Genomic DNA, 26,799 nt, shown 5'->3' on the forward strand with positions numbered 1-26,799 from the left:
ACGTCATCCCCCCAGTATTTTTTTCTTTAAAAAAAATCCTTAATTTTCTTTTCCGTTGGACAGCCCTGATACAGTGGCATGCCTTAGTTTGTGTGCGGCAAGCAGTTATTTGATCGCATTGAAAATAGTTTTTGAAAAGGCCAAATGCCAGAAAATGTAGATTCAAGCTGGATTTTGTTACAAAAAAACATGTTAACACCTATACACCCATGGAATCTAATTCCACAAGACGTGTACCACTCATAACGGCCCGTCCACACAGCGGCGTGCGTTGAAGTTTACCGGCGGGCGTCTGAAACTCGACCAACAACCAATCACATGAATCTCCCGCCCGGACACACAAGCACGTGGTTTGATTGGCTAGAGCTTGTACTGGCATATGATTTGATTGGCTGACGCTTCCGTCGAAGCTTCAAAAGTTGAACATTGCTCAACTTTTGCAGCGAGCAACGCGTAGCGACGCTCCCACAATGCAGTTTGACGAAGCGTGACGTCCCCCCATTCAAAGTGAACGGACAGAAGCGTTGAAGCTTCAACGCACGCCGCCGTGTGGACGGGCCGAGTGTAGTGAAATCTAATCTTTATCTGAAACAGTGCACAACTACCGAGTTTACTGCTCCTAGTACTAGACTCCTAGTACTAGGATGGGTTAAAAGCAGAGAACACATTTCCCTGTGTGTGCTGTGCATGTGTGTCCATTAAAGAGGGTTTCATCCCTCCGAATCTATCTTTAAACAGAATTAATAGACATGCAAAAAAGTAAAACAACGCAGTATTTTATTGTTGATTAAGAAGGGAACGTTTTGAGTCAAGCTTCAAACTGTTCGGTAACGCCCTACAAACCCCTTCACACTGCCCTGCATGTTTGTTATTCTTAAGAACAATCAGCTGCCTTCAATCTTCATCTGCAAAAACCTTGTGTACGTGTCTCAAGAGTTGACATTTCAGAAGAATACTATCAGAGAAAGCTCTTTAGTAGTCTTTATATTCATTGGGCTTTCACGGTGTAAACTGGTGTTGATAAAAATGTTTATTATGTTACACTCCAAACATGAAAGAAAACCAATTGAATTTTTTATAAAAGTTACAGGTTGTACAGGTTGTCGACAAGTTTACACCCTTGATAAAGACAGTTCACATAACTATATTCTAATCCAGCCCTTCAGTTTTTAATTCAACCACAGGCACAATCAACAGGGAAAAAAAAAAAAACCCAGAGTGTCTCACTTAGCTACTTACACAGTGACACAAACTATACCTGCTCAAAAGCTGTGGTAGGCTGGAAATGATTGGTCCATAGCCAGGAGCATTGTCATACAATTCAAACAACGGTGCTGCCACCAGTTTATAGTTTTTGGGGACAGCAAACAGCGCTGTGGAAACAAGAAATAACAGGTTTTCAACTCTGTCTGCGATTTATTCTCCATTAGACATCTGTGTAAAATTAAAATGTATATATACACTGACCTTTTTCCTGCAACTGAACCAGGAACAGCTTCTTATGCTCCTTAGGTTTGGTGATGTGTGCTGGGATATATGGATACTGCAAAATAAACAACTTTTTATTAGTTCACATTTGCACGAACAGATAAACAAAATCATTACTGACCACAGAGGGTGTTTCTCAAGCACATGTCTTCCGAGTCACTTGCTTCAGAAGCGAGGCAAGAATCCTTCCTGGCATTTGGAAAACGAAGAGTGGAATAGGCGAGCAAGTGTGCGTCATATGAGAGACCCCGCCTTACATTTTCCGCCACAGATTTGGGGAAATTGGTCCTTGCGCAAATTATTTTGGGGATTTTAAGACCGCGGAGTCTACACATGTGCAGCCTCGAAATTTCTCGCTAAGAAGTACGCAAGGCTCGGTAGAATTCCAAGTAAGCTGGACATTGGAACAGTCCTTCGGCGGCACTCGATGACGTAGTATGCTTGAAATAGTGGCTCTGGAGCAGCTTTACTCGACATTGAGAAACACCCAGAGACTTGAATTAAACTTTTTTTCTGGATTTATGAAGCAAAAAAATGGCAGCCTTCTGAAATGTGTTGTAACTGACTTCCAGTGTAGAGTAACTCTACAGGAAAAATAAAATGACTAAAACTACAATCAACTTTGTCCATTATGTTTGAGAAATGTTTAGTATCTCACATAAGTAATGTTGTAAGGTTAGCATAGACATTAAATGTAATAACGAATTGATTATATATCAAATCACTAAATCCTAAACGAACAAATAACATTATGCACCACGTTCACCGGGGCAAGCAGGGATGCTGACCAGATAAACAAATAACATTATGAACCACGTTCACCGGGGCAAGCAGGGATGCTGACCAGATAAACAAATAACATTATGAACCATGTTCACCGGGGCAAGCAGGGATGCTGACCAGATAAACAAATAACATTATGAACATTATGAACCACGTTCACCGGGGCAAGCAGGGATTCTGACCAGATAAACAAATAACATTATGAACCATGTTCACCGGGGCAAGCAGGGATGCTGACCAGATAAACAAATAACATTATGAACATTATGAACCACGTTCACCGGGGCAAGCAAAAGATGCTGACCAGACACTGCTTAAAACTTTAAAAACTGATCTGATAGTGCTTAACTATTTTCAACTAAAATATTCAAAACACGAAATTCTATTGAAAAGTTATTTCAGTCAATTCAATATTTAAAACGTTTCAGTCATCTGTGTGTACCAACCTGTGGAGGCTCAAAGTTGGGGCGCCACCAGTTGCCAATGCAGTCGTCTATCACCCAGTCCTGCTTCACGCCGTCCTGCCGTCCGAGGATCTAACAGAATACAAAAGTTATTATACATAAACTCCACAATGACCACAGTTACAGGAAGTGAACAGTGTGACATGATGTAGCTACCTCTGTCATCAGGCGTTTCAGACCCTCCACTTCATCCTCTCCAGGACTCAGCTCTCCTCCGGGCCTGCAGGAGAGAAGCAAACTGTCAGACGAATGCTCAGTAAAAACTTTCAGCTGCTTCACACAGGAGCCTCTGAACTACTCACAGTTTGAAGAAAGTGGTGCCCAGCTGCAGCAGTAACACATGAGGTAGCCTGTGTTCGTGGACGATGAGAACGCCCTCAACTGTCCTCCGCATTCCCATTTTCTCAAACTCTTCCCGCATCCGCAGGAACCGGGCGGCCACTGAACTGTCCTTCTCATACAGAGGCTCTTTGGTGCCGAATGTGTAGTTGGTTAGAGGGTATCTGAAATACAAACATAAAACCTCATTAAGCATGACCAAAGATCAATACAGTGTTTCTTTATCAATTAAAACATCCACAATAGCCTTCAAGTGGCTTCTTCTGCCAGACAAACAGTCCAATAACCAGAATTATTGTTATGATGTAACCAAAAAACTAAAAGCCAATCTTTTTATCCTTTATTCATTAAGGAGAACCATGTGAGTTATTGTTGTTCTTTAAGATAATGGGTTCCTATCTGTAATGCAAGAACAATATTGTTAATAAATTGCAAGGTAATGTTATTCCAGTATGTTTTAGTGCCCGTTTTTAAACAACATTTGAATGAATTGTGATGAATTGCAATTACTTTAAGATGTCATGACATCTCTATAATCAATTATCATTAGTTGCAACTCTAGAATTATACATTACATGCTTGGCCAATATTTGAACATCTTAAATAATGTTTCCCAATCCTACTCTTTCACGTTAACACATTCTTATTTGCTTTTATTGTACAGATTCGATTAATTTATTGTGTAAAGAACCTGATTCTGAATCCGAATATAAGTGTAAAAGCAAACACATCCAGGACCAAAACACGACCACACGGTGCACCCAGAGTTATTGTGCTGTTTGATGCGACCAGACCCTCCTGGTTCCAACATTGGACATAGAAAGCTAATTGGGGTATTTGGATAGATGTAACCTCGGGGAACTTGATTTTTTTATGTCTGCAGCTGTAGCACTCACAGGTTGATGGTCCTCTCTAGAGACAGGGGTTTCGCGGGCCCGCTGATGTATTTGTTCCCGAACTGAACGGCTCCTCCGCGCGGCCAGCCGGCGTTCGAGCGACTGGGGGGCACGACCGACATCTCTCCGGCGAGCTCGACGAGGCCAAACGCAGCTGCACGTGAACTTCAAAAGGGTGGAGGGCTAGAAACCTGCTGGATTATCAAAAATAGATAAATAATGTCTAAACTATTGTGCGAACAGTACACAACAATTTCTTCGCTGTCGTTTCCTTTGGCCCTCCTTTTCCGGGTGAAGTAGTGCGGGTTCTGTCCCCGCGATCGCCCCCTGCTGGTGTGGATGATGATCTTCAAGCGGGTTATATTTCACTGAAATGTTTGATTACTCATATTTTCTACTTGAGTAAAAGTTCAACTACCAGAGTGTAGGAATACTCTGTTACAAGTAAATATAGTAATATATTACAGTACCAAAAGTAAAAGTACTGTTTATGCAGATTAGCCCATCTTAGAAAAACGTATATGTTTTGGTTATAATTATTGATACATAAAACTGTCAAAAGCTATATTTGTTTGCCATATTTTAATTAATGTTAAAAAATAAAAAATAATTTAGGCTATTATGGATATTATTAACAAACCCCTCTGTAAAAAAAAACATTTATAATAAGGGTAATCTATTAAAGTTTCTAGAGCTTTCAACAACATCTATTAATCTGCACCAAAGATCATAATTGACCAGAGACAAGGACGACCATGAAGACCATGGGTTTCATAAAAGTTAAGAAAGTTATGTACCCTGAGTTTTCTGTCCGAAAACATGTATTTGTGAAAAATAAAGTATATCACCCGTAAACGAGCAGAAGGAATGCCTCAGTCAATTCAATATTCCATTTAATAGTCATATTTCTCTTTTTCATATATTGTAAACATGGTGTATTTTACCACAGTAGTTGTCTTATGGTACATAATCATACGTGCAATGCAAAAAGTCAAACGAAAGTTAAAAAAGGACAAAGACACTGCTGGATTTGTTGATTGCGTCACACCAAGGGGATCTCAGTTCTTTGGTCCAGTGGCCCACCCTCTGCTGTGGTGTGCTGCTGTAATGTGGTGGTCCCTGTAGGAAGTGCCATGGATCATCTCCCCCTTGACTCTTTACTGTGGTCTCTCTCGCCCCGTCACAGTAGTTGGTCCCGTGTTTAGCAATTTCTTAACTTTTGAATCACTTCCCAACTTCATCTTGTTTGTCCTCCTCTTTCTCACCCTTGTCGCTACACAGCTCAGCATCTTCTCCTGATGCAGGTTCTTCTACTTTTGATTTCAATGTGTCTTCTTCTGGTTTGACACTTTCTTTCTGCACTTCTTTTATTATCAGCTCGTGAGCTGGTTCCTGGTTTTCATTCTCGCCCTCCTTCCCATTGTGGACAACTGTCTTGCTCTCCTCTGTCTCAGTTTGCTTGCTCTTTTGGACCATCTCAAGCTCACCATCTGTTATGTAGAGAGAAAAATACAAAATATGCCCTTCAAAATACATACTTACTTGAAAAAATAAAACAAATGTTGTTTAACACTTAGGCACAACATATGGTTAAACATTGCCTAATAACAGAAACTGTCCCACTTGTCTCACTTAGGGAAGACATTTTAAATTGCTGATATTACAAAATTCCTGTTCTGTTTAATTAGAAAGAAAGGAGTGTATCACAGAACCATGATCCACAATTATGATAACATATATTATGATCCTTACTTCCTAAATACACGTATGACAAGATGAGTGTTTTAATTAAATAGTTAAATTCACAATTATATAACGGATTTCTTACATTTTGGGACAGAATAGGACACAACCACGAGTTTAGGGAATTCCTCTGTAGGAAGATAGGTTTTTTTAATACCTAAAATCACTTTTCTGTAATGAGGCCCCAGATTGAAAAAAGGTTACACTTAAAACCAGAAGAAAAAAAAAAGACTGTACAATTTAACTCACGTGTCCCCTTTTCTGCAGGCTCTTCACTGGATCTTCCCTCAGTAGATGTCTGCAAGTCATTATCTTGACCTGGACTAGTCAAATGTTGAGAAGCATCACTGCCGTTGTCAGGTGTGAGGGTAGAGCTGCCGTCGTTAGTGTTTGGTGGGTCAGAGTCGGTCATGAGTGAGGAGCAAATTGCAGCTGCGGAAGATGAACTGGTGGGTTTGGTGTCTGCCCGGTATAAAGGGGTGGCAGTGGAAGTGGTGTCTGTGGGGTTTGTCTCACTGGAGGAAGTGGAGGGAACGGATATATCAGCGGGGTCAGAGGTGGCTGGGTGAGTAATGATGGATGAGGAGTTGGTGCAGTCGGTGGATGTTTGGCTTGTTGTGGTGGTGGAAGAGGTGGATATGGTGGGAGGAGGATCGGGAGAAGAAATCAGGAGGGAGGAAGAGGTAATGGAGGCGAGAGGTGAAACTGCAGTTGTGATGGTGTCACTTGGAGGTGGAGATGTTGTTTTAGTGCCAGATGAAACTAATGTAACAGAGCAAGAGGTGACTGAAGGGGAGTCATCACTAGCTTTAGTCACTGAATTCGTTTTAGCAGACAAGCCTGAGGGCATATCTGATGTGCTGGTGGAGGGTGAAGAAGCTGTGGTGGCGACAGAAATAGCTGAATCACCACCAGCAGCAGGATCTACTGAGGGAGAAGTCGATGTAGTTGACAGATTTGCTGTGGAAACCGAGCTTTCATTGCTGGGAGCAGAAACGGTTTCAGAGGTGGTAATGGAAAGCGTAGTTATTGTTGTTGAGGTGGAAGTGACAGAGAGGCTGGGAATGACGGACTCAGAGGAATTGGAAGCAACTGAAGGGGTGGCAGGGGGCTCTGCAGGGGGAGTGGTGCTTGTAACGGTTGTCTTAGAGATGGAGGTTGGTGGTTCAGCGGTAGTTTCTTCAGGGATAGAAGTTTTAGTGTCGTGCTCTGTAACATTAGTGGGTGTTGTGGCTGCAGCAGTGGGGTTAGCGGGGTCAGTGCTTGTATCTGTGCCGGCGGGGGTTTCAGCACTCGTATAATCGTTTGAGTCAGGGACTGGGTTTGAGATTGTCGGTGCAGTAGGAGTGGTGGTGGTAGTGAGTGCAGGAGCTGCAGCTGGACTCTGTTTAGTGGGTGGGTTTGTCTCTGCTTCCTGTATCTGGGCTAGCTCGTTCTCAGGAGTGTTGCGGCCAGATGTTGTGGGGGGCGGGCCGGGCCTGATAACGGGCTTCGGAAGCAAAGCAGGTTTCCCAGCTGACTCGTGTGCCGACACACTCGGGCGAATTTGATGTCTTGTGTCTAAAAAAAAAGGCAATGTGAAAATGATTGCTTATCATATACATAGGGTCTGTTCGAAATTGCATAATAACGGATATTCACACATTATTGATATATTAATAAAACAAATAAGATAATGCAAATAACCCAGCTCCTCTTGAATCATATTCCATTTCTCTCTGAATTTAAATGTAATTGAATTATTTTGTGAAGTTGTGCTTTTTTAAAGCTTTCTTACGGTCCAGGAGACTCTCTGACAAAACCCTACACTTGATTTTAAGTAACTGGCCAAAAAATAGATGTTCTTTCTTTTTTTGTACAATTGTGTAGTGAAAATCTGATATTTAGAAATTCCCAATTCATACCACACGTCAAATTACATGTGTAATGAGTTCTAACAGCAAGCAGATTTTGTGAATGTGAGAAATTCAAGGATGTATACCAGATAAGCAAAATCTCTGATTATGAAACCTTATATACTCAACTGGAGCTAACATATATATTGTCATTTAGAAAACCTGTTTAGCACTAAAGTGATGCCTTAAAATAATTATGGTAGATATAACATTAAGAGGGAGAGTTAATGTAAACTTAAATTTGGATAAACTGTTTTTGTTCCACAGTCATTTAAGCCTATAAATAACCGTGTGATAAATCGTAAATTTATTAGGCAGTACATATTAATTGAGTATGTGTTACGTTAGTATGCCATTTTGAACACATGCCATACTGTATTGGAGAGTGAGTCCGTGTTGGTGTCTGTGTTTTACCTGATGATGCAGACATCGTTCGAGGTTTAGTGGGTGGTGGCTCAGGTTTACTGTCAATGATAGTTCCTGAGGCACAAAGATCATTTACAAGAGGTATTCATTTATTATCCCTTAAATGGATGGAGAGTCGTGTCTGCCCAAAGAGATATTCAATCTTTCTTATGGACAAGTGATCCATTTAAAATAGAAAAGGGATCTTCTTTTAATACAAATCCCTCAACTTCAAAGATCAATTTAGCTTTATTAACACTAAGCCGGAGCAGAGGAGTTTAATCATACTAAACATTGAGACATACCTTCAGATTCTGCTTTTTTCATTTCCCCCTCCGGACTCTAAAAGAGCAAAATAGGTATTTAAACACTTTTCAAAGACCATAACAGTATACATATGTAAATTGAGACATGCCCTTTCACCCACCTGTGTCTCTCCTGGCTGGGCTTTGGAAACTCCAATACGTTGAAGCATGAGATGGAGTTTCTGTTCAAAACTGTGTTGGCCTTCAAATTGTTTCTGAAATCAGCAGCATTAAAGTAGCGAGTGATCTTCAAAACATAGCACTGATCTAAATGTATACATTATTTAAACCATACCAACACTGGGAATCATTCACAACATTTCTGAAGTGATACTGTCTTTGTAAACCCACCCATATTTGTTCTTAAATAAGAAAACAGTCTATGCACACATACGCAGATTTTAATGCCGAAATAATTGTGCAAAATCTGTGATCATAGCAATTCTTGTGATTCTACCAAAAAAATTATACAGGATATAATTTACAAGAAAATGTTCATCATTGATAATAGTTATCATAATGAATTACAGGAAAGTGGTCTTCTCAAGATACAGCTTTTGTGAAGCAAGTAATAGCATTAGCATTTACCCAGAACTACATTTGAAGCTCATTTGGCTTTTACTTCTTGCAAACTTCCTCCACTTCAAAACTACGAAAAAAGGTTGGAGTCCAGTACTACACCATCTTTATGCTTTCTTTTTAACATTCTTGACTTAATTCTCTTAAATTAAATGTTCTGTGTGGGTCCTGCAATCTTATACCACATTACCCTGCGTATTTGCCATTTGTAGCTAGGCTAATTCAGATTAGAGGCGCAAGGTCAATTCATGAGGACCAAGATATCTTCATTATAAGAAGATAAGAATAAGGCATACAAATAATCCTGATTTAACAACGTATAATGGATCAGACAAAATCCCTCTACAAGACATTTAGGGATAGATTTGGATACTGGTTTATAATAGGGCCCACTCACCTTTGAAGTGTTTCTTGCATTAGTAGTCCCTGCTGCAGCTGATCCAGAAAGCAGAATGAGAGACTGGGACTTCCCCTCTCTGAGAGCTCGGCGGGGAGGCCCAGTTTCACCCCTCATTGGAGCACCCGTCGTCTCATGAACAGCGGCATCTCCTGTAACAGCACTGGGAGTCTCTTTCCCCTTCTCCTTTTCATTCTCCTTGTCGTGTTCCTTGACTCGGTCTTTATCTTTTTCTTTTTCGGCTCTGGCGACCTCCCTGAGCGGGCGGATGAGATCAGCGATGGAGGCCTTTTTGGGTCGCCCCTCCTGGCTTGGTTCTGATTTCAGACCTCGTCTCTTTCTGAGGGTAAAGAAGTCTCCGAGCTTCCTTCTTAGTGTTTTTGTCGGTGGTGGACAAGGTACAGAGCTGGCAAGAGCCACTTCTTCATGCACTGTGATAGATTCCTCTTCTTGCTTTGTCCTATTTAAAAGGATCGTATACTGTCAAACAGTTCTCTATAATAGTTTATTCAATTATAATTGGTATCCAAATTAGCTAACTATCAAGGAGCCATAAAGAGAAAAATTAGGCAGCTGATACTCACGGTGAATCAGTAGGAAGTACTCTCTTGGTAAAGAACTCTTCAACTCCTTCATCCACTCTCCCCATGAGCTCAAGGACTTCATTGTCACTCTCAATTATTGTCTCCTTATTACCACACACAAACACAGAAAAACATTTCACACCAAAGATCAAACACACTGATGTAGAAGAGCAGCTTGAATCGAATGTAGTATTACATTACATAACCCTCACATATGAAAAAAAAACACACACTCAGGCACTTCTGCCTCTATAGGTGTATTTTGGTTTGAATCTCTCATGCTACAAACCAGCCTCCTGGGAGTCAGTTGCTCAGTAACGTACAATGGGGGGGGGGCGTCACTAGATTTAACATGCAGAATGAAAGCAAGATAACTCATTTTCCAAATGTAGGTAATGTGATATCAAGATTGCAGCTTCATCATCCTGATCATATTAACATCTGTAGCCACAAGTAGCAATACAAATCAGGAGGTTGACTGCAGAACACAAATTTAGCAGAAGTCACTGATACTTGATATCCTGTCTGGGGAATTGCTTGATTTTAGTCTCCATGAGCATCGGCTCCAAGGGAGTGACTGCATGTCTACAAGCTACTGTGACAAACTGATCAGTGGAAAAATGGAGATGGTCAACATTTTTTTCTCTATACTATAGAAAAATAGGGTAAGAGAGAAAAGACATGCAAAACCAAACTACCAGCCGCTCTCAGACATAGTCATCATGCTTTCACACACAGAAATACCAAGTGTGTGTTCATCAAACAGCCGGTGACCGTTACAATGGGGCAGCCTTATTCAAAGCAGGGACCAGGCATCTTTCACAGCACTCCCCCTCCATCCTTCCCTTCCCCCTGCCTCTCCCCTCTGTACCCTATTACAGCTCCCCCTTCCATTTTCTCTCCTCACACACTCTCCATCTTTCCCAAAAACCTCTCTGATGTACCTGTGGTCTGCTGGGGCGATAGTTGAGTTTTTGTCGATGAGGTCTTGGTCTGCTCTGGGTGTAGTGCCGGAGCGCTGGTCCGCCCAATGGCAGCTCCATTGGGGAGACACGGCACGCTGTTGCTGTGGAGCTCTGTTGCCGAGGCACGGTTGCTAAGAGCTCAGGCAGCAGCAGTATGTAATGCTCTCTGAGGTGGGAGGGGCCGGGCCGGCTAGACTGACACATCTGACAACAGAGCCTCGCCTTTCTCTGCCCCCTCCCCTATGAGAGGACAACCATGACAAAAAAAAGATGGTGATCAAATAAGAAGAGGCAGGAGGGAGATGGAGGGAATAAAGTGGACACACAGAGATTTGTTTAATCTCTGTATCCTATATCCGAGTGGAAGAATATATGAGTTTGATACAATGGAAAGAGCTGAAATGAACAAAATGTTCTATTGGTTATGTAACAAATTAATAATTTATTTTATATGCGGAACAGATGCCCTGAAAGGCTGTAATTCAAAGTGAGGTGTATCATTTATACTAAAGGAAACTGTCCTTTCCGGTATCGGTGTAAGAAATAATGAGGATTTAAGAAGGCTGCACAATATATTGTTTTAATTTGAATGATGATTTAAAATTTCCTGATAAACACAATGCAAGAGACTCTTAAAGAAATGTTTTTAGTGATTAGTGAAATAAAAAATAAAACATAAAAGACAAACACAGACATATATATATATATATATATATATATATATATAAATATAAAGTATATACATATATATATATATATGTATTATATTAATATGTTTAAAATATCTGTTTATTTATTAGAAGTAATAGACTATATGAATTGCCGTATTCAAGGTTATCGCACATCACCTATTTTCCTCACATCTTGCTGCCAGCGATTGAGTCACAATAGAATATTTGTAATACTGTATATCATCAAAATGCTCACAATTTTTTAATCAATCAGCCTAGATTTAGTTTGTAATGCCAGATTCTTGCTAATTCCACAGATCATTGTTAGATATCTTGATAATGATCTGTAAGAGTTGATCAGAAACCATAACATTTGACACACCCACAAGCACCAATGTCGCATCTTAATGATCCTACCATGAGGTAATGTCTAAGGGAGTTTCATGGGAATTATTTTCTCATATGATATTCAAACAGGGCAACTCAATTCCCAGTTTGAAACACTTTGATATGTAAATGTATAATTTAAACTGGCTTCAGTGGCACAATAGAAAATTATTCATATTATTCAATATTGATTAAAAACTGACCCATAACATTTTTCTATATATAGGCACCATATTTATTTTCTAAGTAGTGATTCACTTTTGAGCATTTAACTCTAAACAGGAACACAGAAATAACTTTTCCCTCAGCCATTTAATTGCCAGTGCAGATGTAACAGAACTACAGTTTATTGCAACTAGTAAATCCAATAAATATCTCATTTGTAAAGTTAGGTGATGAGATAACAATTTATTGGGATTTGGACGGTATCAGTGTTTTAAAATTTGTTTATTTAAAATGCAGGTAAACAGATCCAAAATAGGGCCTTCAGGTGATCATTTAGTGGGGAAATTTGAACTCAAACAGACACTACACGGTTATCTATCAAAATAGCAATCTGGTGCCACTAAATGTTTTTAAAGCTCAGTTGGATGCTACACAATCGGATGCTGTTGGTACCTGTTCATGTGGATAGTTATTGTAAATTGTAATCCCTTTAATGACGCTGTATGATGTCCTTTTTGTTGTTGTTGTTTTATGTTTTTATGTTTCATGTGGAACCTAATTGAGCAGGTCTCCCTTGAAAAAGAGATCAATGATCTCAAGGGATACACCTGGATAAATAAAGGTTTGAAATGAAAATCCCTGGGGACGTTCCGATCCGTTGTAAGGCCCTATACATAGATAAAACTGTTATATATTATTGATCTTTACACAGTTTATATGCAACAACATCCACACTGCCCCCTTGTGGCTGATTTTAGGAAGTAACTAAATGACTTCTAACCTAGTAGTTAGTAGGTTTAGACATCATGCTCGATAAAAAGAGATCTTCACTTCTCATCAGAAAACTAATCAATGATCGTTTAGTTCTTTAAAAAATAATCTTAATATGGGAGGAATATGATCAATAACTGGCCAGTCTTATCAAGCTCCTCGCCAATAGAGGGTTTACCCTTACATGTCCAGGGAATTTCTATCAATGAGGTAATACAAAAAACATATATGAAAGGCTTCTCAATAATAGGGTCTGCTGCTTGTTTCAATACAAATATTTGTTCAAATGTGTCTGCATGAAATGTACTTACTGTGCGTTTACTTTGAATGATGTTATGCAGATATAGCCTACTGTTAAAATGTAAATTATTTCAGCTGACATTACTGTGTTGTTCTGCCTTTATAGTCTATTGACCTGTTTTACTTGAACATTATGTTACCTTTATACTTTTAACAAATAAATAAATGAGACACCCATGGCAATGTCTTACAAACCCTGAAGATAAGTAAGCAACATGTGTACTATTCAGCTGATCCCTCCTAGTGTGATAGAGCTAAACATTCTGAATAAAGTCACAGAATTTGGTGCAACAACCGGACGCCACGCCCACGACTGAATTCAAATCTGGCGCCCAGCACCCTCACCCTGTTCCCGGACACTCCCCTTCACTCCCTCCGGTGCTGTTTGTGCGCAGCCTCGGTACCTCTTAAAGGGCCGCCATTTTGTGTAAGGCCCACTCTTCCTAAGCGGGAGAAAATTATTAGTCCGCCACTCGGCACGTACGGACGTTCAACCCGGGATCCAGAGGAGCAACTACCTACACATAACTCCCGACTGAATATACCGGACAAAAGAAGCGACCGAGAGTAAGTGCAGTGGTTCATTTACCCCGATCACGGAGAGGTTTTTGTAGGAGCCGACGCCGGCCTCTAGGTGTCACGGTAGGGCTTACCGACCAGGCGGCTGGCGGGGGGTGTTTGTCTCCCTCTATCGTTATCCAAAACGCACTAAATCTGTCTATAAACTGCAACTCCGTGTCCCAGTTGAGCGTTTTGTTGCTTTTCACCTGACATAGTGGAGTATTTGCGCAGGGGTGGTTGTATTTATGGGTATTTCAGTTTTAAGTTTGTTCAGGCCTGACGTCCATCTTATCGTGCCCTTTGTTTCCTGTTTTCACATCGCGCCTCCCGAGTAAACTAACACGAGTTCATGTAAAAGTAGTGTCGTTTGTTTCAACTATGTAGCGATTCTCCACTGAGGAACTATACGACGAATAAGAGGTGTTAGAAAGAAATGTAAGTGCTTTTAAAACGAGGGGGGGGGGGATGAGTTACTGCGTAAGTATCGATTGATGGCTGATAGCATTTTCTTAACAACACAGGAAGACGAAGATGATCACTTTTCTAAAGTTCTCTTCACTGTTTGACATCATAACGATGTGATTTTATGCAGGATAAACTAACAGTTATGGCTCTTTTGCATCTGATTTGCCCCCCTGCGTTTTTCTCAAAGCTCTTGACACTACTTTATTCGACTCAAACAGATACTTTTATACAACTCTTCAAAGTCTAGGAGTCCATGTGTGCTCAATCGTATCCAGATTCCTGTATTATGGGCTACAAATGAATGCGAGATTGGGTTGATAATGTCTTGCTTAATCTTTTAACAACTCAAAGCATCAACTGCTCCAAATACGTGTTCTAGAAAAGGAACGGCTCGAAAAAATGGACAGATTATTCTGCCAAAAATAATTGAAGTCACTATCAAACACAGACTACGACATCAGTGCTGTGCAATAACACGTGTGTGCAATATGTACATGGTCAAATTATTATGATTACTGGCTGCATTCTTAGTTTGACAACTAGGCAACTCAATATATAACTTTACTTCTGTTACCTAGCATCTACCACACACACTACATGTTACACCTAACGTATTTGATAAATACTGCTGCTGTTAATTGTTTACTAAAGTTTGTGTGGCCTTTTCATTACGAATGTCTACTTGTAATAACTTGTAAAATTGTAATAACTTTACATTTTTATTTTAAATATTAAGTGCATGCCATTTATCTAATCATGTTTGAATTTCCATACATTATTAAGAGAAACCCCATTTGACTATATTTAATGCAGAAAGCATTAGCCTCGTTTATTAGATCATTAAATGTAAAATAGTGGCTCTAGTGAAAATCTATAGAGGAGCAGAGTCCTTTTTTTAAATAACAACATCCCAGCCCCTGGTGGAGATTTTGAAATATCCACTGGTGATAATACTACACCACAATAGACCCCAAAGGAAATGCAGTTTCATTTGTTCTGCTCCCCACATATAAGAAAAGAAAAAGCTAATGTGCCGATGACTCTTTTAAAGAGTAAGGTCCCATCTGTAAATGTATTCAGCCATCTATATTTGTTTTTATAAAGCTAGATTGTGCCTCTGTTAGTCCTTGTTTTTAATTTGATGCCTGTTTTCTCTAATCAAGGTGTTACTAAGTCCGTCGCCATGGAGGGCGAGGTTGCTTCCATGGAGACCAGTGATGAACTGGCTCCTGATGGAAAGAGCCTAACAGAGAGCGGAGACGCTCTGATACAGGGGGCCGTCCTGGCTGCACAGGGGGACGTGACTGACAACATGGAGATGCTGGTGATGGATGCTCTTGATCCCGCTCTGTTACAAATGAAGACGGAGGTGTTGGAGAGTGGAGGCACGGTGACTGTTACTGGTGGAGATGAGGGTCAGATCATCACACTTCAGGTATGTGAAGATCACGTTGATCAATACAAGTTCTGTCTAATGTTTGGTTAACAGCTTTGTTTGGGATATCATGTTAATTAAAGGGTTGTATTTTCCCCCATGCAGGTGGTGAACATGGAGGAGCAGGCAGGAGGTGCACTAAGTCTTGGTCAGCTGCAGCTGGTGCAGGTTCCCGTCACAGCAACCAATGTAGGGGGGCTCCAGGCCACCTATGTTGACGCATCAAACGTAAACAAGGATTCAGATCCCGTTATCTGTCACACTCTTCCCTTGCCCGAGGGCTTCCAGGTGAGAAAAAAACTATAACAAGAACTCCTGTTCTAAAATGTGTTATTACAGAAGCAAGTCTGATCCAACTTTAGGAATCCCAGATTATTGGAGACCGTCAATCAATTGTATATCCACTTTTATTTCAACCAATACACATTAGCCAAGCTTAACCAGTGCATGAAATTAAGGATTTTGGGAAATGGCCCTGTGGGCCATCTAAGCTAATTTACAGATGGCCCTGAGCCCAATAGATTGCCCTGAAAAATGCGCGCGGACGAAATGACGCACGAAGGGTTTGGGGGGCCTCCCCCTAGAACATTTAGATTTTTGCAGGTCTTAGATGCTGTCTGGTGCATTCTATAGACTGAATTATAAGATGAACCAACACAATATTACAATTTCAATTGTATTCTTCATTTCACTTGTTTGTGTTTGCTCTCTTGCATGCCCTGCATAGCTATAATAAATACTTAAGTTGTTGGTCAAGGCACTTTCCATCTGATGAAGGCAAATGCCTTCCCAGATGTAAAAAAGTAGAAAACATTACATGCAGTTATAACTGCCCAAACAAACATTATTTACGCTATTATGGTCCCTGTTAAAAATGTTTGTAATGTTATCTACTGTAAGTTGGTCGAAGGAATGCCTCCTCATCCAGAAGCTGACCGAGCAGACCCGAGCAGCCGAGTGCATCCGCGAAGCACACATAATGGCGACGTCAGAGTTCCTGTTAGCAAGCAAATCTAAATCTCTTCGGTCAAAATGTCCAGTCAAAATAATTTCCCTTTAGCGCAATACCGCTTCAGTTGCGCCACTTATGTGACAGACAAGAAGAGTATGTGACAGACAAGAAGAGTATGTGACAGACAAGAAGAGTATGTGACAGACAAGAGTAGTGCTGCGTACCGGCACGCCGAACCGGTACTGGACTTGTAAAAACTTTCGGTTCAAGTCCGGTTAAAACCGGAACTTCGGGAACCGGTACTTACGTATATTCTCCTTTTTGTTCTAAACCATCTAAAACCTTCCATAGATCGAGAAATTTGCGCTGAGAAAAGACGAAAAACATTGTTTTGGCTTCTGATATGGCGGCCATTACTGAGCTCACGAAGTCTCGCAAAATATCGCAACTGCTCGCGAGATCTGTGTGACGTCAAGGGAAGCTGGACACTGACAGCGTGGGATGCTGGTTGCCATATTTGGTAGTGTAGCTAAGCTAACTCCTTTGTATGTATGGTGATATAGTGTCTGCCGAAAGAGCAACACTTCACCCAGACAATGTCAATATGCTGTTGTTCTTGAACAAGAACACATAGACTTGTACTCTTGCATATTGAGTCTTATATGTACATCACTATGTATGTAGTTGTGTTGTGTAGTTAGTAAGTAACACATGTAGAGTTCTAGAAAAGACATGGTGTAGACACAAGTTGGAAGGGGGCACAATAAACCTGACGAGTTTGAATTTGAGTTGATTATGAGTTTATTTTCAATTGATAATTAGCTCACAGTAAGTTCACTTTAGTTACTCACACCACTTGACACAAGTCCGGACTTATAAGTCCGGACTTGAACCTGAACCTCTGGACTTGAGTCCGGACCTGAACCTGAATGTGAGTCCAGGTACACAGCACTAGACAAGAGTAGTCAATTCTAATGTGTAACACTTAATGTGGAGAAAGAGATGTGCTGTATGGGTTGATTGTGCGTTGATCTGTTGCTAATGCCTCGGGGTTCCGATGGGCATGTAAACAAATGCATAATGCTGCGCTATACTTTGTGGCCTCGCCCAGTTGCATAGCGACACTTATTGTTTAGGTCACGGTGTCTTTTAATAAGCAGGTAGTCATATCATTAGCTAAAACTAGCTGGATCTGATCGATATGGACATAAACGCGAGTGAAGTCTAATCTGATGGGAGAGAGAGATCTCGGGTGCTGTTGACGAGTCGACACGCAGCTCTGCATGATCACATGCAGCGGTGAGCGGAACAAAACACACACTTCAGGTTAGAATATCACATGCAGCTATTTTAATTGCCTCTCAAACTACCTAAACTAGTTATAGATATGTTTAGTTTTACTGTCGGGTCACTCATTACTGGATCCGCGAGCTGCATGATACTGGTATAATAGATTGCCCGATCGGGCAACCAGCAGGTGAGGCTTCATGGCCCGAGCTAAATACTAGATGGCCCCGGGCCATCGGGCAGTCCTTAATGTCGAGCCCTGTTAACAAATATGAAAATACTTTGTTTTTCTTTGAATTGCAAAAAGATAAACCAGAATTGTGAAAATTAGGTATTCTCTTCTTTTTGTGAAAATTATAAAAAAAACTAACTTGATATGCATTTGAAATGTGTTCTTTTAGGTGGTTAAAGTGGGCGCCAATGGTGAGGTAGAGACTGTAGAGCAGGAGGAGCTTCAAGCAGCCCACGATGAGCTTCAATGTGTGAGGGAGGAGGAGGAAGAGGAAGAGCCTGCAGAAATAGAAACCAATATGTCTCAACAAGAAGACCCAGAATGGACCAAGGACCCAGACTACCAGCCCATCTCTGGCCTCCGTGGTAAAGGGAAGAAGGGAAAGAAGAGCCGCCTGCGCTACGGAGAGGGCGATCGGGACATGGATGTTTCTGTGTACGACTTTGAAGAAGAGCAGCAGGAGGGGATGCTGTCTGAAGTGAATGCAGAGAAGGTTGTGGGCAACATGAAGCCACCAAAGCCCACCAAGATCAAGAAGAAAGGTTAATATTTGACGAGGTTTCATTAGACATTTTGACATGATGATGAAAGACTCAAAATTGATATTGGTTGTGTCTTTTATTTTAAATATTAAAACATGTTTGCAGGTGTAAAGAAGACGTTCCAGTGCGAGTTGTGTAGCTACACCTGTCCAAGGCGCTCCAACCTGGACAGACACATGAAGAGCCATACAGACGAGAGGCCACATAAATGTCACTTGTGTGGGCGGGCCTTCCGAACGGTCACTCTGCTGAGAAACCACCTCAATACACACACAGGTAATGCAAACATTATTATCCTTGTGTAGGTAACACTTTATCTAGAGTTGAAATATTTAGATAAATTGATATGGTAATATAGAAAATGTTCCTAATTTATGGCTAGTTTCAGATTCTGAATTTTGTTATCCCTCCTATAGTGTCACTACTCAGTTTCTTTACTTCGTGTGTCATGTTGAAGCCAAAGCAGGAATTATATATCTTTATTAATAAGTGCCAACTTTTCTTTCTTTCTTTCTTTCTTTAGGCACTCGTCCACATAAATGCCAAGACTGCGACATGGCATTTGTGACCAGCGGAGAGTTGGTGCGTCATCGGCGCTACAAACACACTCATGAGAAGCCCTTCAAGTGCTCCATGTGTGACTACTGCAGTGTGGAGGCAAGTAATCACTTTTTGATCAGAGAGCTCATCTGTAATGAACATCCAGGCATGATCTCTTATTTTAAGTTTTCTGTATTTTTCTCTAGGTCAGCAAGTTGAAAAGGCACATCCGCTCTCATACAGGAGAGCGACCCTTCCAGTGCAGTCTGTGCAGCTATGCCAGCAGAGACACCTATAAGCTGAAAAGACACATGAGGACACATTCAGGTGATACACTGGCACCATGTATTAGCCAATATAAAATGTTTGGTCCACCTTAAAAAGAATATCTCTCTTAAATCTTCTTCTTTTTTTTGTGCAGGTGAAAAGCCATACGAGTGCTACATCTGCCATGCCCGTTTCACTCAGAGTGGAACCATGAAGATGCACATTCTGCAGAAACACACGGAGAACGTGGCAAAGTTCCACTGCCCACACTGTGATACGGTCATTGCTCGCAAAAGCGATCTTGGTCAGTAATATATATTTTGTCATTCTGAGCAAGGATTTGCATTAATCAGAACTGAAAGGCTTCAGAGCTGTTTTAGTCTCTTAATGCAAAATGACAAAGAAACTTTGAAGAAGGTTTTCACATCTTTGTCATTTCTTTTCTAGGTGTTCATTTGAGGAAGCAACATTCATTTATTGAGAAGGGAAAGAAGTGCCGTTACTGTGATGCTGTGTTTCATGAGCGATACGCTCTCATCCAGCACCAGAAAACCCACAAGAATGAGAAACGCTTCAAGTGTGAACAGTGTGACTACTGCTGCAGACAGGTGTGTGTCCATTTAATATAAAGCAAATGGGCAGTGTTCATTTTCAAGATGAATACATTAGTATTCATCTCTGACCTGTTGCCTCCATAGGAACGCCACATGGTGATGCACAAGCGCACACACACAGGGGAGAAGCCGTTTGCCTGCAGCCAGTGTGACAAAACCTTCAGGCAGAAGCAGCTTCTGGACATGCACTTCAAGCGCTACCACGACCCCAACTTTATCCCCACTGCCTTCGTCTGCTCCAAGTGTAACAAGACGTTCACTCGCAGGGTAGGAGGAATTTTAGCACACCTGCACTTTTTAGTTTTATATACAGCAAGTCACTGATTATTTTTGTGCTCCACAGAACACCATGCTGCGTCACACTGAAAACTGCAACGGCGAAATTGATGAAGATGAGGATGAAAATGGAACTCCTGCACCCAAAAAGGCACGCCGGGGGAGGAAGAGGAAAATGCAGAGCAGGAGGGACGAGGACGACTCAGGTATGATATGTTGCAGTGTTCAGCTATTTTGTGTTACCGTCCCCGACTTTGACATCAGAATATGACATTTGTTCAGAATTTAAAAGGATACATTTTCTCGTTTTTAATTTGAATTAAAAAGGTTGTAAGTTGTGACATCATGTTTAACTTTCCCAGAAGTATACATTTGCGTTTGGCATTTCATTAGATTGTGATCTTGTACCTTTTTTTGTTTGCGTGTGGCTGTAGTTTCTGCTGTGTTCAACGTTTTTATTTTATTTTTATAAACATTCTTGTTTTCCTCACTCATTAATCTGTAGAGGATGAACTGGAAGATATCGAGGAGGAAGAGGAGTTAAGTGAGCTTGAGGTGGAACAGGCCCCCCCTGTTGTCCCGATCCCAGCCCCTATCGAGCCCCCGGTCAAGAGGAAACGTGGACGGCCCCCAAAGAACAAACCAGCCAGTAAGAGTCGGACTAAAATACTTTTGGCATGTTTCGGCAGCGTTTCCGAGTTCACTAAGTGAGACTCGATAGCTGCTAGGTTTATCTTCACTGTACTGTCCCCAGCATTACGGCACATGGGCCAATGACATCATCACTGCGTGGAAAATACAGAAGCTCTGCTAGTCGCTGCGGGGCTCGGTCGTACATGACTGCAACATTTTTAAATAATGAATATATTTAAGCTGTTTGTATAATATGTATCTATATCTGGATTTCAGAAAGCTTCGTTATTGAAGAATATGCAACCTTTGTTGGGCTATTTAGGCGACATTTGTTGTTCCATTATTTTATTTTTTATGGGGATAGAGTAGGGCTGCTCAATTAATTGTATCACAATTACGATTTTGGCTTGCAACGATTACGAAAACAACGTAATCGAAATAAAACGATAATTTTTTTATTGGTTTTTCAGTTGAATTATACTTCAAGTTCAGGGTAATCAACTGTTAAAAACATACTGTTCACATTTTTTTTTTCAATAAATGGATGTTGTCAAATTAAATGGATCGTTTTTAATAATCGTGATATAAATTATTGACCCAAATAATTGAGATTATGATTTTTGCCATAATCGAGCAGCCCTAGGATAAAGTTTGACCATGAATATTTCATGAGAAGTGTTTTGGTTGCATAGAGCCTTTGTTTGTGCATCTATGCAGATGTAAACAAAGATTTAGTCTGATATCTACTAAAAAAATATATAAATATATATATAAAATCAGTGTTTCTTTTTCTAAATCCTTTTAAGAGTGTGAAAATAACATTTATACTGATTTTTATTTATTAATGAAGTACCTGGGACCTTACCTGAATCTCTCTCCACAGCAGCCGCTATCATCCGTGTGGAGGACGAGGCCACTGGAGAGGTGGATGACATCATCGTGAAGAAGGAGGTGGGAGCCGATCAAGTAGACCAGGATGACGAGACTGTGGAGCAGGTGGTGGTCGGGGGAGAAAAGACCACCATCCAGCTGGAGGAGTTGTCCCAGGAGGAGGAGGAGGGGGCAGTAGAGGCCGAGGCCCCGCCCAACGGAGACCTGACCCCTGAGATGATCCTCAGCATGATGGACCGGTGATGGACAACACCTGTAGACACACAGAGCCCCGATCACATGTTCATTTTAAAATTCTTGGCATAAGATAAGATGGCATAGGATAACAAACTCTTGCACCCTGCACAGAAACAAACATCACTGTTGTAATTTAAGATTTGCTTTTTAATCATGTATTGATAAAGAGTTTGAGTGAAAACAATATTTTTAATAAGATTTACCTACCAAAAAAGTACGTTTGGGGTGACTGTAATTCACAGCAGTATCTTTAGCCCTGAAGTTAAGTGGTAGAAAATGTCCTGGCATATGTACATTTCTATAATCCACTAAATGTTTTAACATGGTAGAGCGACTCTTTCCTTTTCCAAACTGTGTATTCTACAAAACATTCATTTATTATTATTTGTAAACCCTTTAGTTTGACATCTGTGTCACTTAAAAAAAAAGTTCACTCATAATATGGATATTGCTTTACCTTAACTTTAGCATTCAAGAATCCTCACTGAAGAGCTCCATTTACCTCTCAGTTTGGACTAAAACCTACTTCTCAGTGAAATGTGGCTTCTTATAGCAGCAGAAGATGGCAAAGCAAATAACATTTAGGACAAAGCTTTAACAAAGTCACTGGAACTGTCAAAAAAAAACTCAAAAGCTTGCAGACAGAGGCACCTTTCAGGAAGATGAAACTGCTGTTAATCACAGCCACTCCAAGATAAGAAAAGTTACATATTTTTCTCTTTCTGTGGTTAGTAATTCCCTTGTTTTTTTGCCAATTTCTAGTTTTTAAAAGCTTAATAGACTGCTTATCTTATGCTCCTTTCTTGCTACTGTAACACCCCTAGATGACCTGTATGAACTAAGCATTGTCACTGATGAGTTTGAAGAAAGTTGTCTTGCTCCCTTTTGTAGCCATTCCACTTTGGGTTTTTGTTTTTTTTGTACTATTGGCGATGCAATGCGATGTAGCAGCTTGAATGATATTTTAATAACGGTGTGGCAGGGGAGAACAGATGTGACTGTACATCCAAGAGACTGATGTAGGTTTCTGCAGCAGTAATGATCTCAATCATGGATATTTAAAATCATTCTTGTTTTGGACAAGTTGTAATGTGTGTTAGTAAGCCTCAAGAAATCATGTCTAGAAACATTGTTTATCAACATTTGCTGATTTGTAACAACTGAGTGCTAACACAAATGTCATTGTATTTTGCTTGCAAATCTATTTTATTAAATGGACAACTTGATATCACAATGTTTCCTGCTTTGTATCATTTATTGCCATTCAGCTTAAACTAGGCTTTCACCATCATCCCAAACGAAGAGTTTCATCCGAGGATCTGTGTGCAGCCTTTAAACTCAGTAAGAAACGTATCTCGATGACCAAGTGCTGTGGTGGCTTCTATCCATGGAAAAGTCAAAAGCACTTTACACCCAACCACCTCCACTTCTAGCTTAGTTTGAATACATATTCCCACCAAATAAAACTGTTTCTGTTTATAGATCATGCTCAACTGTGGCAGTGATGCACATTGGCTCCAATCTCCACAGGCAAAAATACTGACTAATTTATTTCCATGTGACATGTCACATGATTTTGCATCATGTGAGAAGAGCATGTTGGGATTAAACATGCCTTCAGTGGTATTTTGTTCTTTCCCATATTCCTTAGGTTTTCTATTCTCTAGTGCTGTTATATCAACACAATCAGTAATGAGCCTCGATAGCCAGAGGGAAGAGGAGTTATGTGCCTTTAATAATACTGAAAAGACTGCTTTATTTTAACCCATTTTTGCGAACTATGTTTTATTTTTCTCTCTGTAATTCCCTTAGCATAGTTTTTATTCATCTGTAAATGTGGTCTCTGGGCACAGGACTGTTTAAACAAAAATATACTGTATATTTGCTGTATTCAGGGGAAAACACAATAGCTATCACATGTCCAAATAATCATTAAAGGTATTACATAGCTGTACCTCAAACTACAAACCGATATTTAACTGAAAATACCAGGGAAATGTTTACTCAATGTTTACACACTTGCCCCTGCTAACATCTCAGTAAATGAGCTAGGAGATCAATTTAATTCAAAAATTCAAAATGTTATAGATGCCATTGCTCCAACTAAGATAAAGGAAGTGACTGGCAAGAGAATATCTCCATGGAGAAAGGCCATGACCGTGAACACAGAAAAAAGAGTGTCGAAAAGCTGAACGCAGGTGGCGAAAAACAAATGTCCAGGTTCATTTTGAAATCTATAAAGAGAGACTTGGCTTTTATAATTTGGAATTTAAAATTGCACGACAGTCTTTCTTATCTGACATCATTGCCAAAAACCAAAACAACGCACGTGCCTTGTTTTCTACCGCCGACAGACTAACAAACCCCCCCGTGTCAGTAGCCTCTGAATTTCTATCCACCAGGGCCTGCAATGCCTCCTTCTTCACTTAAAAAAATCAGAAAATTAGACAAGCATTCAGTGCTTCTGTATCAGGTAGAGCAAATGTATTCTCCCTGTTTCCACCTAAAATCAATTCAGACATCATGACAAAATTCCATCAGAATCAGATTAATGATAAAACCCTAGAGGATATTATACAACATCTGAAATCATCCTGATGCCTTGATATTATTCCAACAGGATTTTTCAAAAATGTTTTTCATTGCATGGCCTCAGATCTACTTCATATAGTAACCAAGTCTCTTCACTCAGGTGTTTTTCCACAGGCCCTAAAAACGGCAGTCATTAAACCGCTCTTAAAAAATAATAATCTAGATGCTTCAGTAATGAACAACTACAGGCCCATATCAAACCTGCCTTTTCCAGGTAAAATCATTGAAAAAGTCGTTTTTCAACAGATGAGTAATTTCTTGCATTTAAATGACTGTTGATATGTTCCAGTCAGGCTTTCGTCCAAACCACAGCACCGAGACTGCTCTTATAAAGGTCTTCATTGATGATATCCACTTAAACACAGACAGTGGCAGAACTTCAGTGTTAGTATTATTCGATCTCAGTGCTGCGTTTGACATTGTTGACCACAACATATTACTAGACCGACTGGAAAACTGGGTGGGACTTTCGGCAACAGTTCTAAATTGGTTTGAATCCTACTTAAAGGACAGAAACAACTTTGTTTCTATAGGTAAATAGTAAATACACATCTGAATTGACAAATATGACATGTGGGGTTCCTCAAGGCTCCAACCTGGGGCCTCTTCTCTTTAACGTCTACATGCTACCACTGGCTCAGATAATGAAAAATATAACAAAATAAGTTACCATAGCTTTGCGGATGACACCCAGATTTATATAACCATTTCACCAAGAGATTATGCTCCAATTCAAACAATGAGTAAGTGCATTGAACAAATCAATGACTGGATGTGTCAGAACTTTCTCCAATTAAACAAAGATAAAACTGAGGTAATGGTTTTTGGAGCCAAGGCAGAACGTATATAAGTTAGCGCTGAGCTTCAGTCTGCAATGTTCAAAACAACAGATAGAGCCACAAATCTAGGTGTAGTCATGGACTCTGACCTTAGTTTCAACAGTGCGATGCCCCTGTGGGTTCATCTGGAGAGGGTGTGTCTGTGCTGTCTGTGCTGTCTTGATTGCCTTGATTGCAGTAACTCAGGGCCTTTTAAGCCAGGTCATAACAACAGTCACATTAAAACAATTACTAAATCAGCCTACTATCACCTAAAGAACATTTCTAGGATTAAAAGACTAATGTCACAGCAGGATTTGGAAAAACTTGTCCATGCTTTTATCTTCAGTAGACTCGACTACTGTGATGGTGTCTTCAAAGGTCTCACTAAAAAATCTATTAGAAAGCTGCAGCTAATTCAGAACGCCGCTGCTCGAGTCCTCACTAACACTGAGAAAGTGGATCTGCTGCTGGTTTATAAAGCATTTAATGGTTTAGGCCCAAAATACATTTCTGACCTACTGCTAAATTATGAACCATCCAGATCTCTCAGGTCTTCTGGGACGGGTCAGCTTTCTGTCCCCAGAATCAGAACTAAACACGGAGAAGCGGCATTCACTTATTATGCTCCATATATCTGGAACAAACTCCCAGAAACCTGCAGGTCCGCTGCAACTCTTACTACTTTTAAATCCAGGCTGAAGACGTTTCTTTTTGCCGCTGCTTTTAATTGATATATTCATATCTTAAACTGCACTGTAACTTTTATCTTTGCTTTTTATCTTTGCTTTTAAATGAGTGTTTTTAAATCTCATTTGATATCATTGCTTTTAAATGATCTCATATTCTCAAGGAACTGCACTACTTTTAACCTCTCTGTAAACCCCCTTCACACCTCGGATCACTTTTTCATTTCATTCACTCTAACCCTCTCCAAACACAACAAACTAATTTCTTCTAATTCTGCACCTGTCCGCCGTAAACTTCGTTCCCTCTCCCCCTCTACTCTGACCTCATCGGTGCTCTAAGCCCTCCCTTCGTCTGACTCGTTCCAACTCCTGCCTCTGCTGCAGAAATCTCCTCTCGACTCTTTAATCCTCTCTGAACTCTCTCTGTCCTCTCACATCTCAGCAGGCTCGTCAGTCCCCTCCTGCTCCCTGGCTAAATGATGCACTGCGTGCTAATAGAACCATCCTTCGGGCAGCTGAGCAGAAATTGTGGAAATCCAGACACCTTGACAACCTCCTAACCTATCAGGCTCTCCTCTCTTCTTTCCCTGCTTTGATCTCTCAGGCAAAAAACAATTTATTTCAAGATAAG

At 40.5% G+C, this 26,799-nt stretch overlaps 3 protein-coding genes across 3 annotated transcripts; 1 reads left to right on the forward strand and 2 right to left on the reverse strand.

Moving 5' to 3' along the window:
- Positions 1-1,012: 1,012 nt before the first annotated feature.
- nudt21 (nudix hydrolase 21) lies at positions 1,013-4,311 on the reverse strand. The gene is made up of 6 exons (XM_079664203.1): positions 3,971-4,311; positions 3,038-3,238; positions 2,892-2,955; positions 2,718-2,807; positions 1,468-1,543; positions 1,013-1,373 (listed from the first exon to the last, which is right to left on the reverse strand). The coding sequence occupies exons 1-6, from the start codon at positions 4,090-4,092 to the stop codon at positions 1,228-1,230; spliced, it is 699 nt and encodes a 232-aa protein (XP_079520329.1). The 5' UTR covers positions 4,093-4,311; the 3' UTR covers positions 1,013-1,227.
- Positions 4,312-4,846: 535 nt separating this feature from the next.
- On the reverse strand, positions 4,847-14,374 carry LOC307028455 (uncharacterized protein). The gene is made up of 9 exons (XM_079663494.1): positions 13,727-14,374; positions 10,823-11,083; positions 9,879-9,982; positions 9,295-9,754; positions 8,441-8,533; positions 8,319-8,355; positions 8,023-8,088; positions 5,963-7,273; positions 4,847-5,460 (listed from the first exon to the last, which is right to left on the reverse strand). Exons 2-9 carry the CDS (start codon positions 11,045-11,047, stop codon positions 5,195-5,197), a joined length of 2,562 nt encoding a protein of 853 aa, XP_079519620.1. The 5' UTR covers positions 11,048-11,083; positions 13,727-14,374; the 3' UTR covers positions 4,847-5,194.
- On the forward strand, positions 13,518-23,303 carry LOC307028456 (transcriptional repressor CTCF-like). Its single transcript, XM_079663495.1, has 13 exons — positions 13,518-13,704; positions 15,327-15,598; positions 15,704-15,886; positions 18,239-18,611; positions 18,717-18,887; positions 19,135-19,268; positions 19,358-19,478; positions 19,573-19,722; positions 19,866-20,026; positions 20,117-20,299; positions 20,376-20,514; positions 20,814-20,957; positions 21,825-23,303. The coding sequence occupies exons 2-13, from the start codon at positions 15,347-15,349 to the stop codon at positions 22,073-22,075; spliced, it is 2,262 nt and encodes a 753-aa protein (XP_079519621.1). The 5' UTR covers positions 13,518-13,704; positions 15,327-15,346; the 3' UTR covers positions 22,076-23,303.
- Positions 23,304-26,799: the final 3,496 nt, after the last annotated feature.

This window comes from Notothenia rossii (genome assembly GCF_949606895.1).
Source record: "Notothenia rossii genome assembly, chromosome: 2".
Lineage (NCBI taxonomy): Eukaryota > Metazoa > Chordata > Actinopteri > Perciformes > Nototheniidae > Notothenia > Notothenia rossii.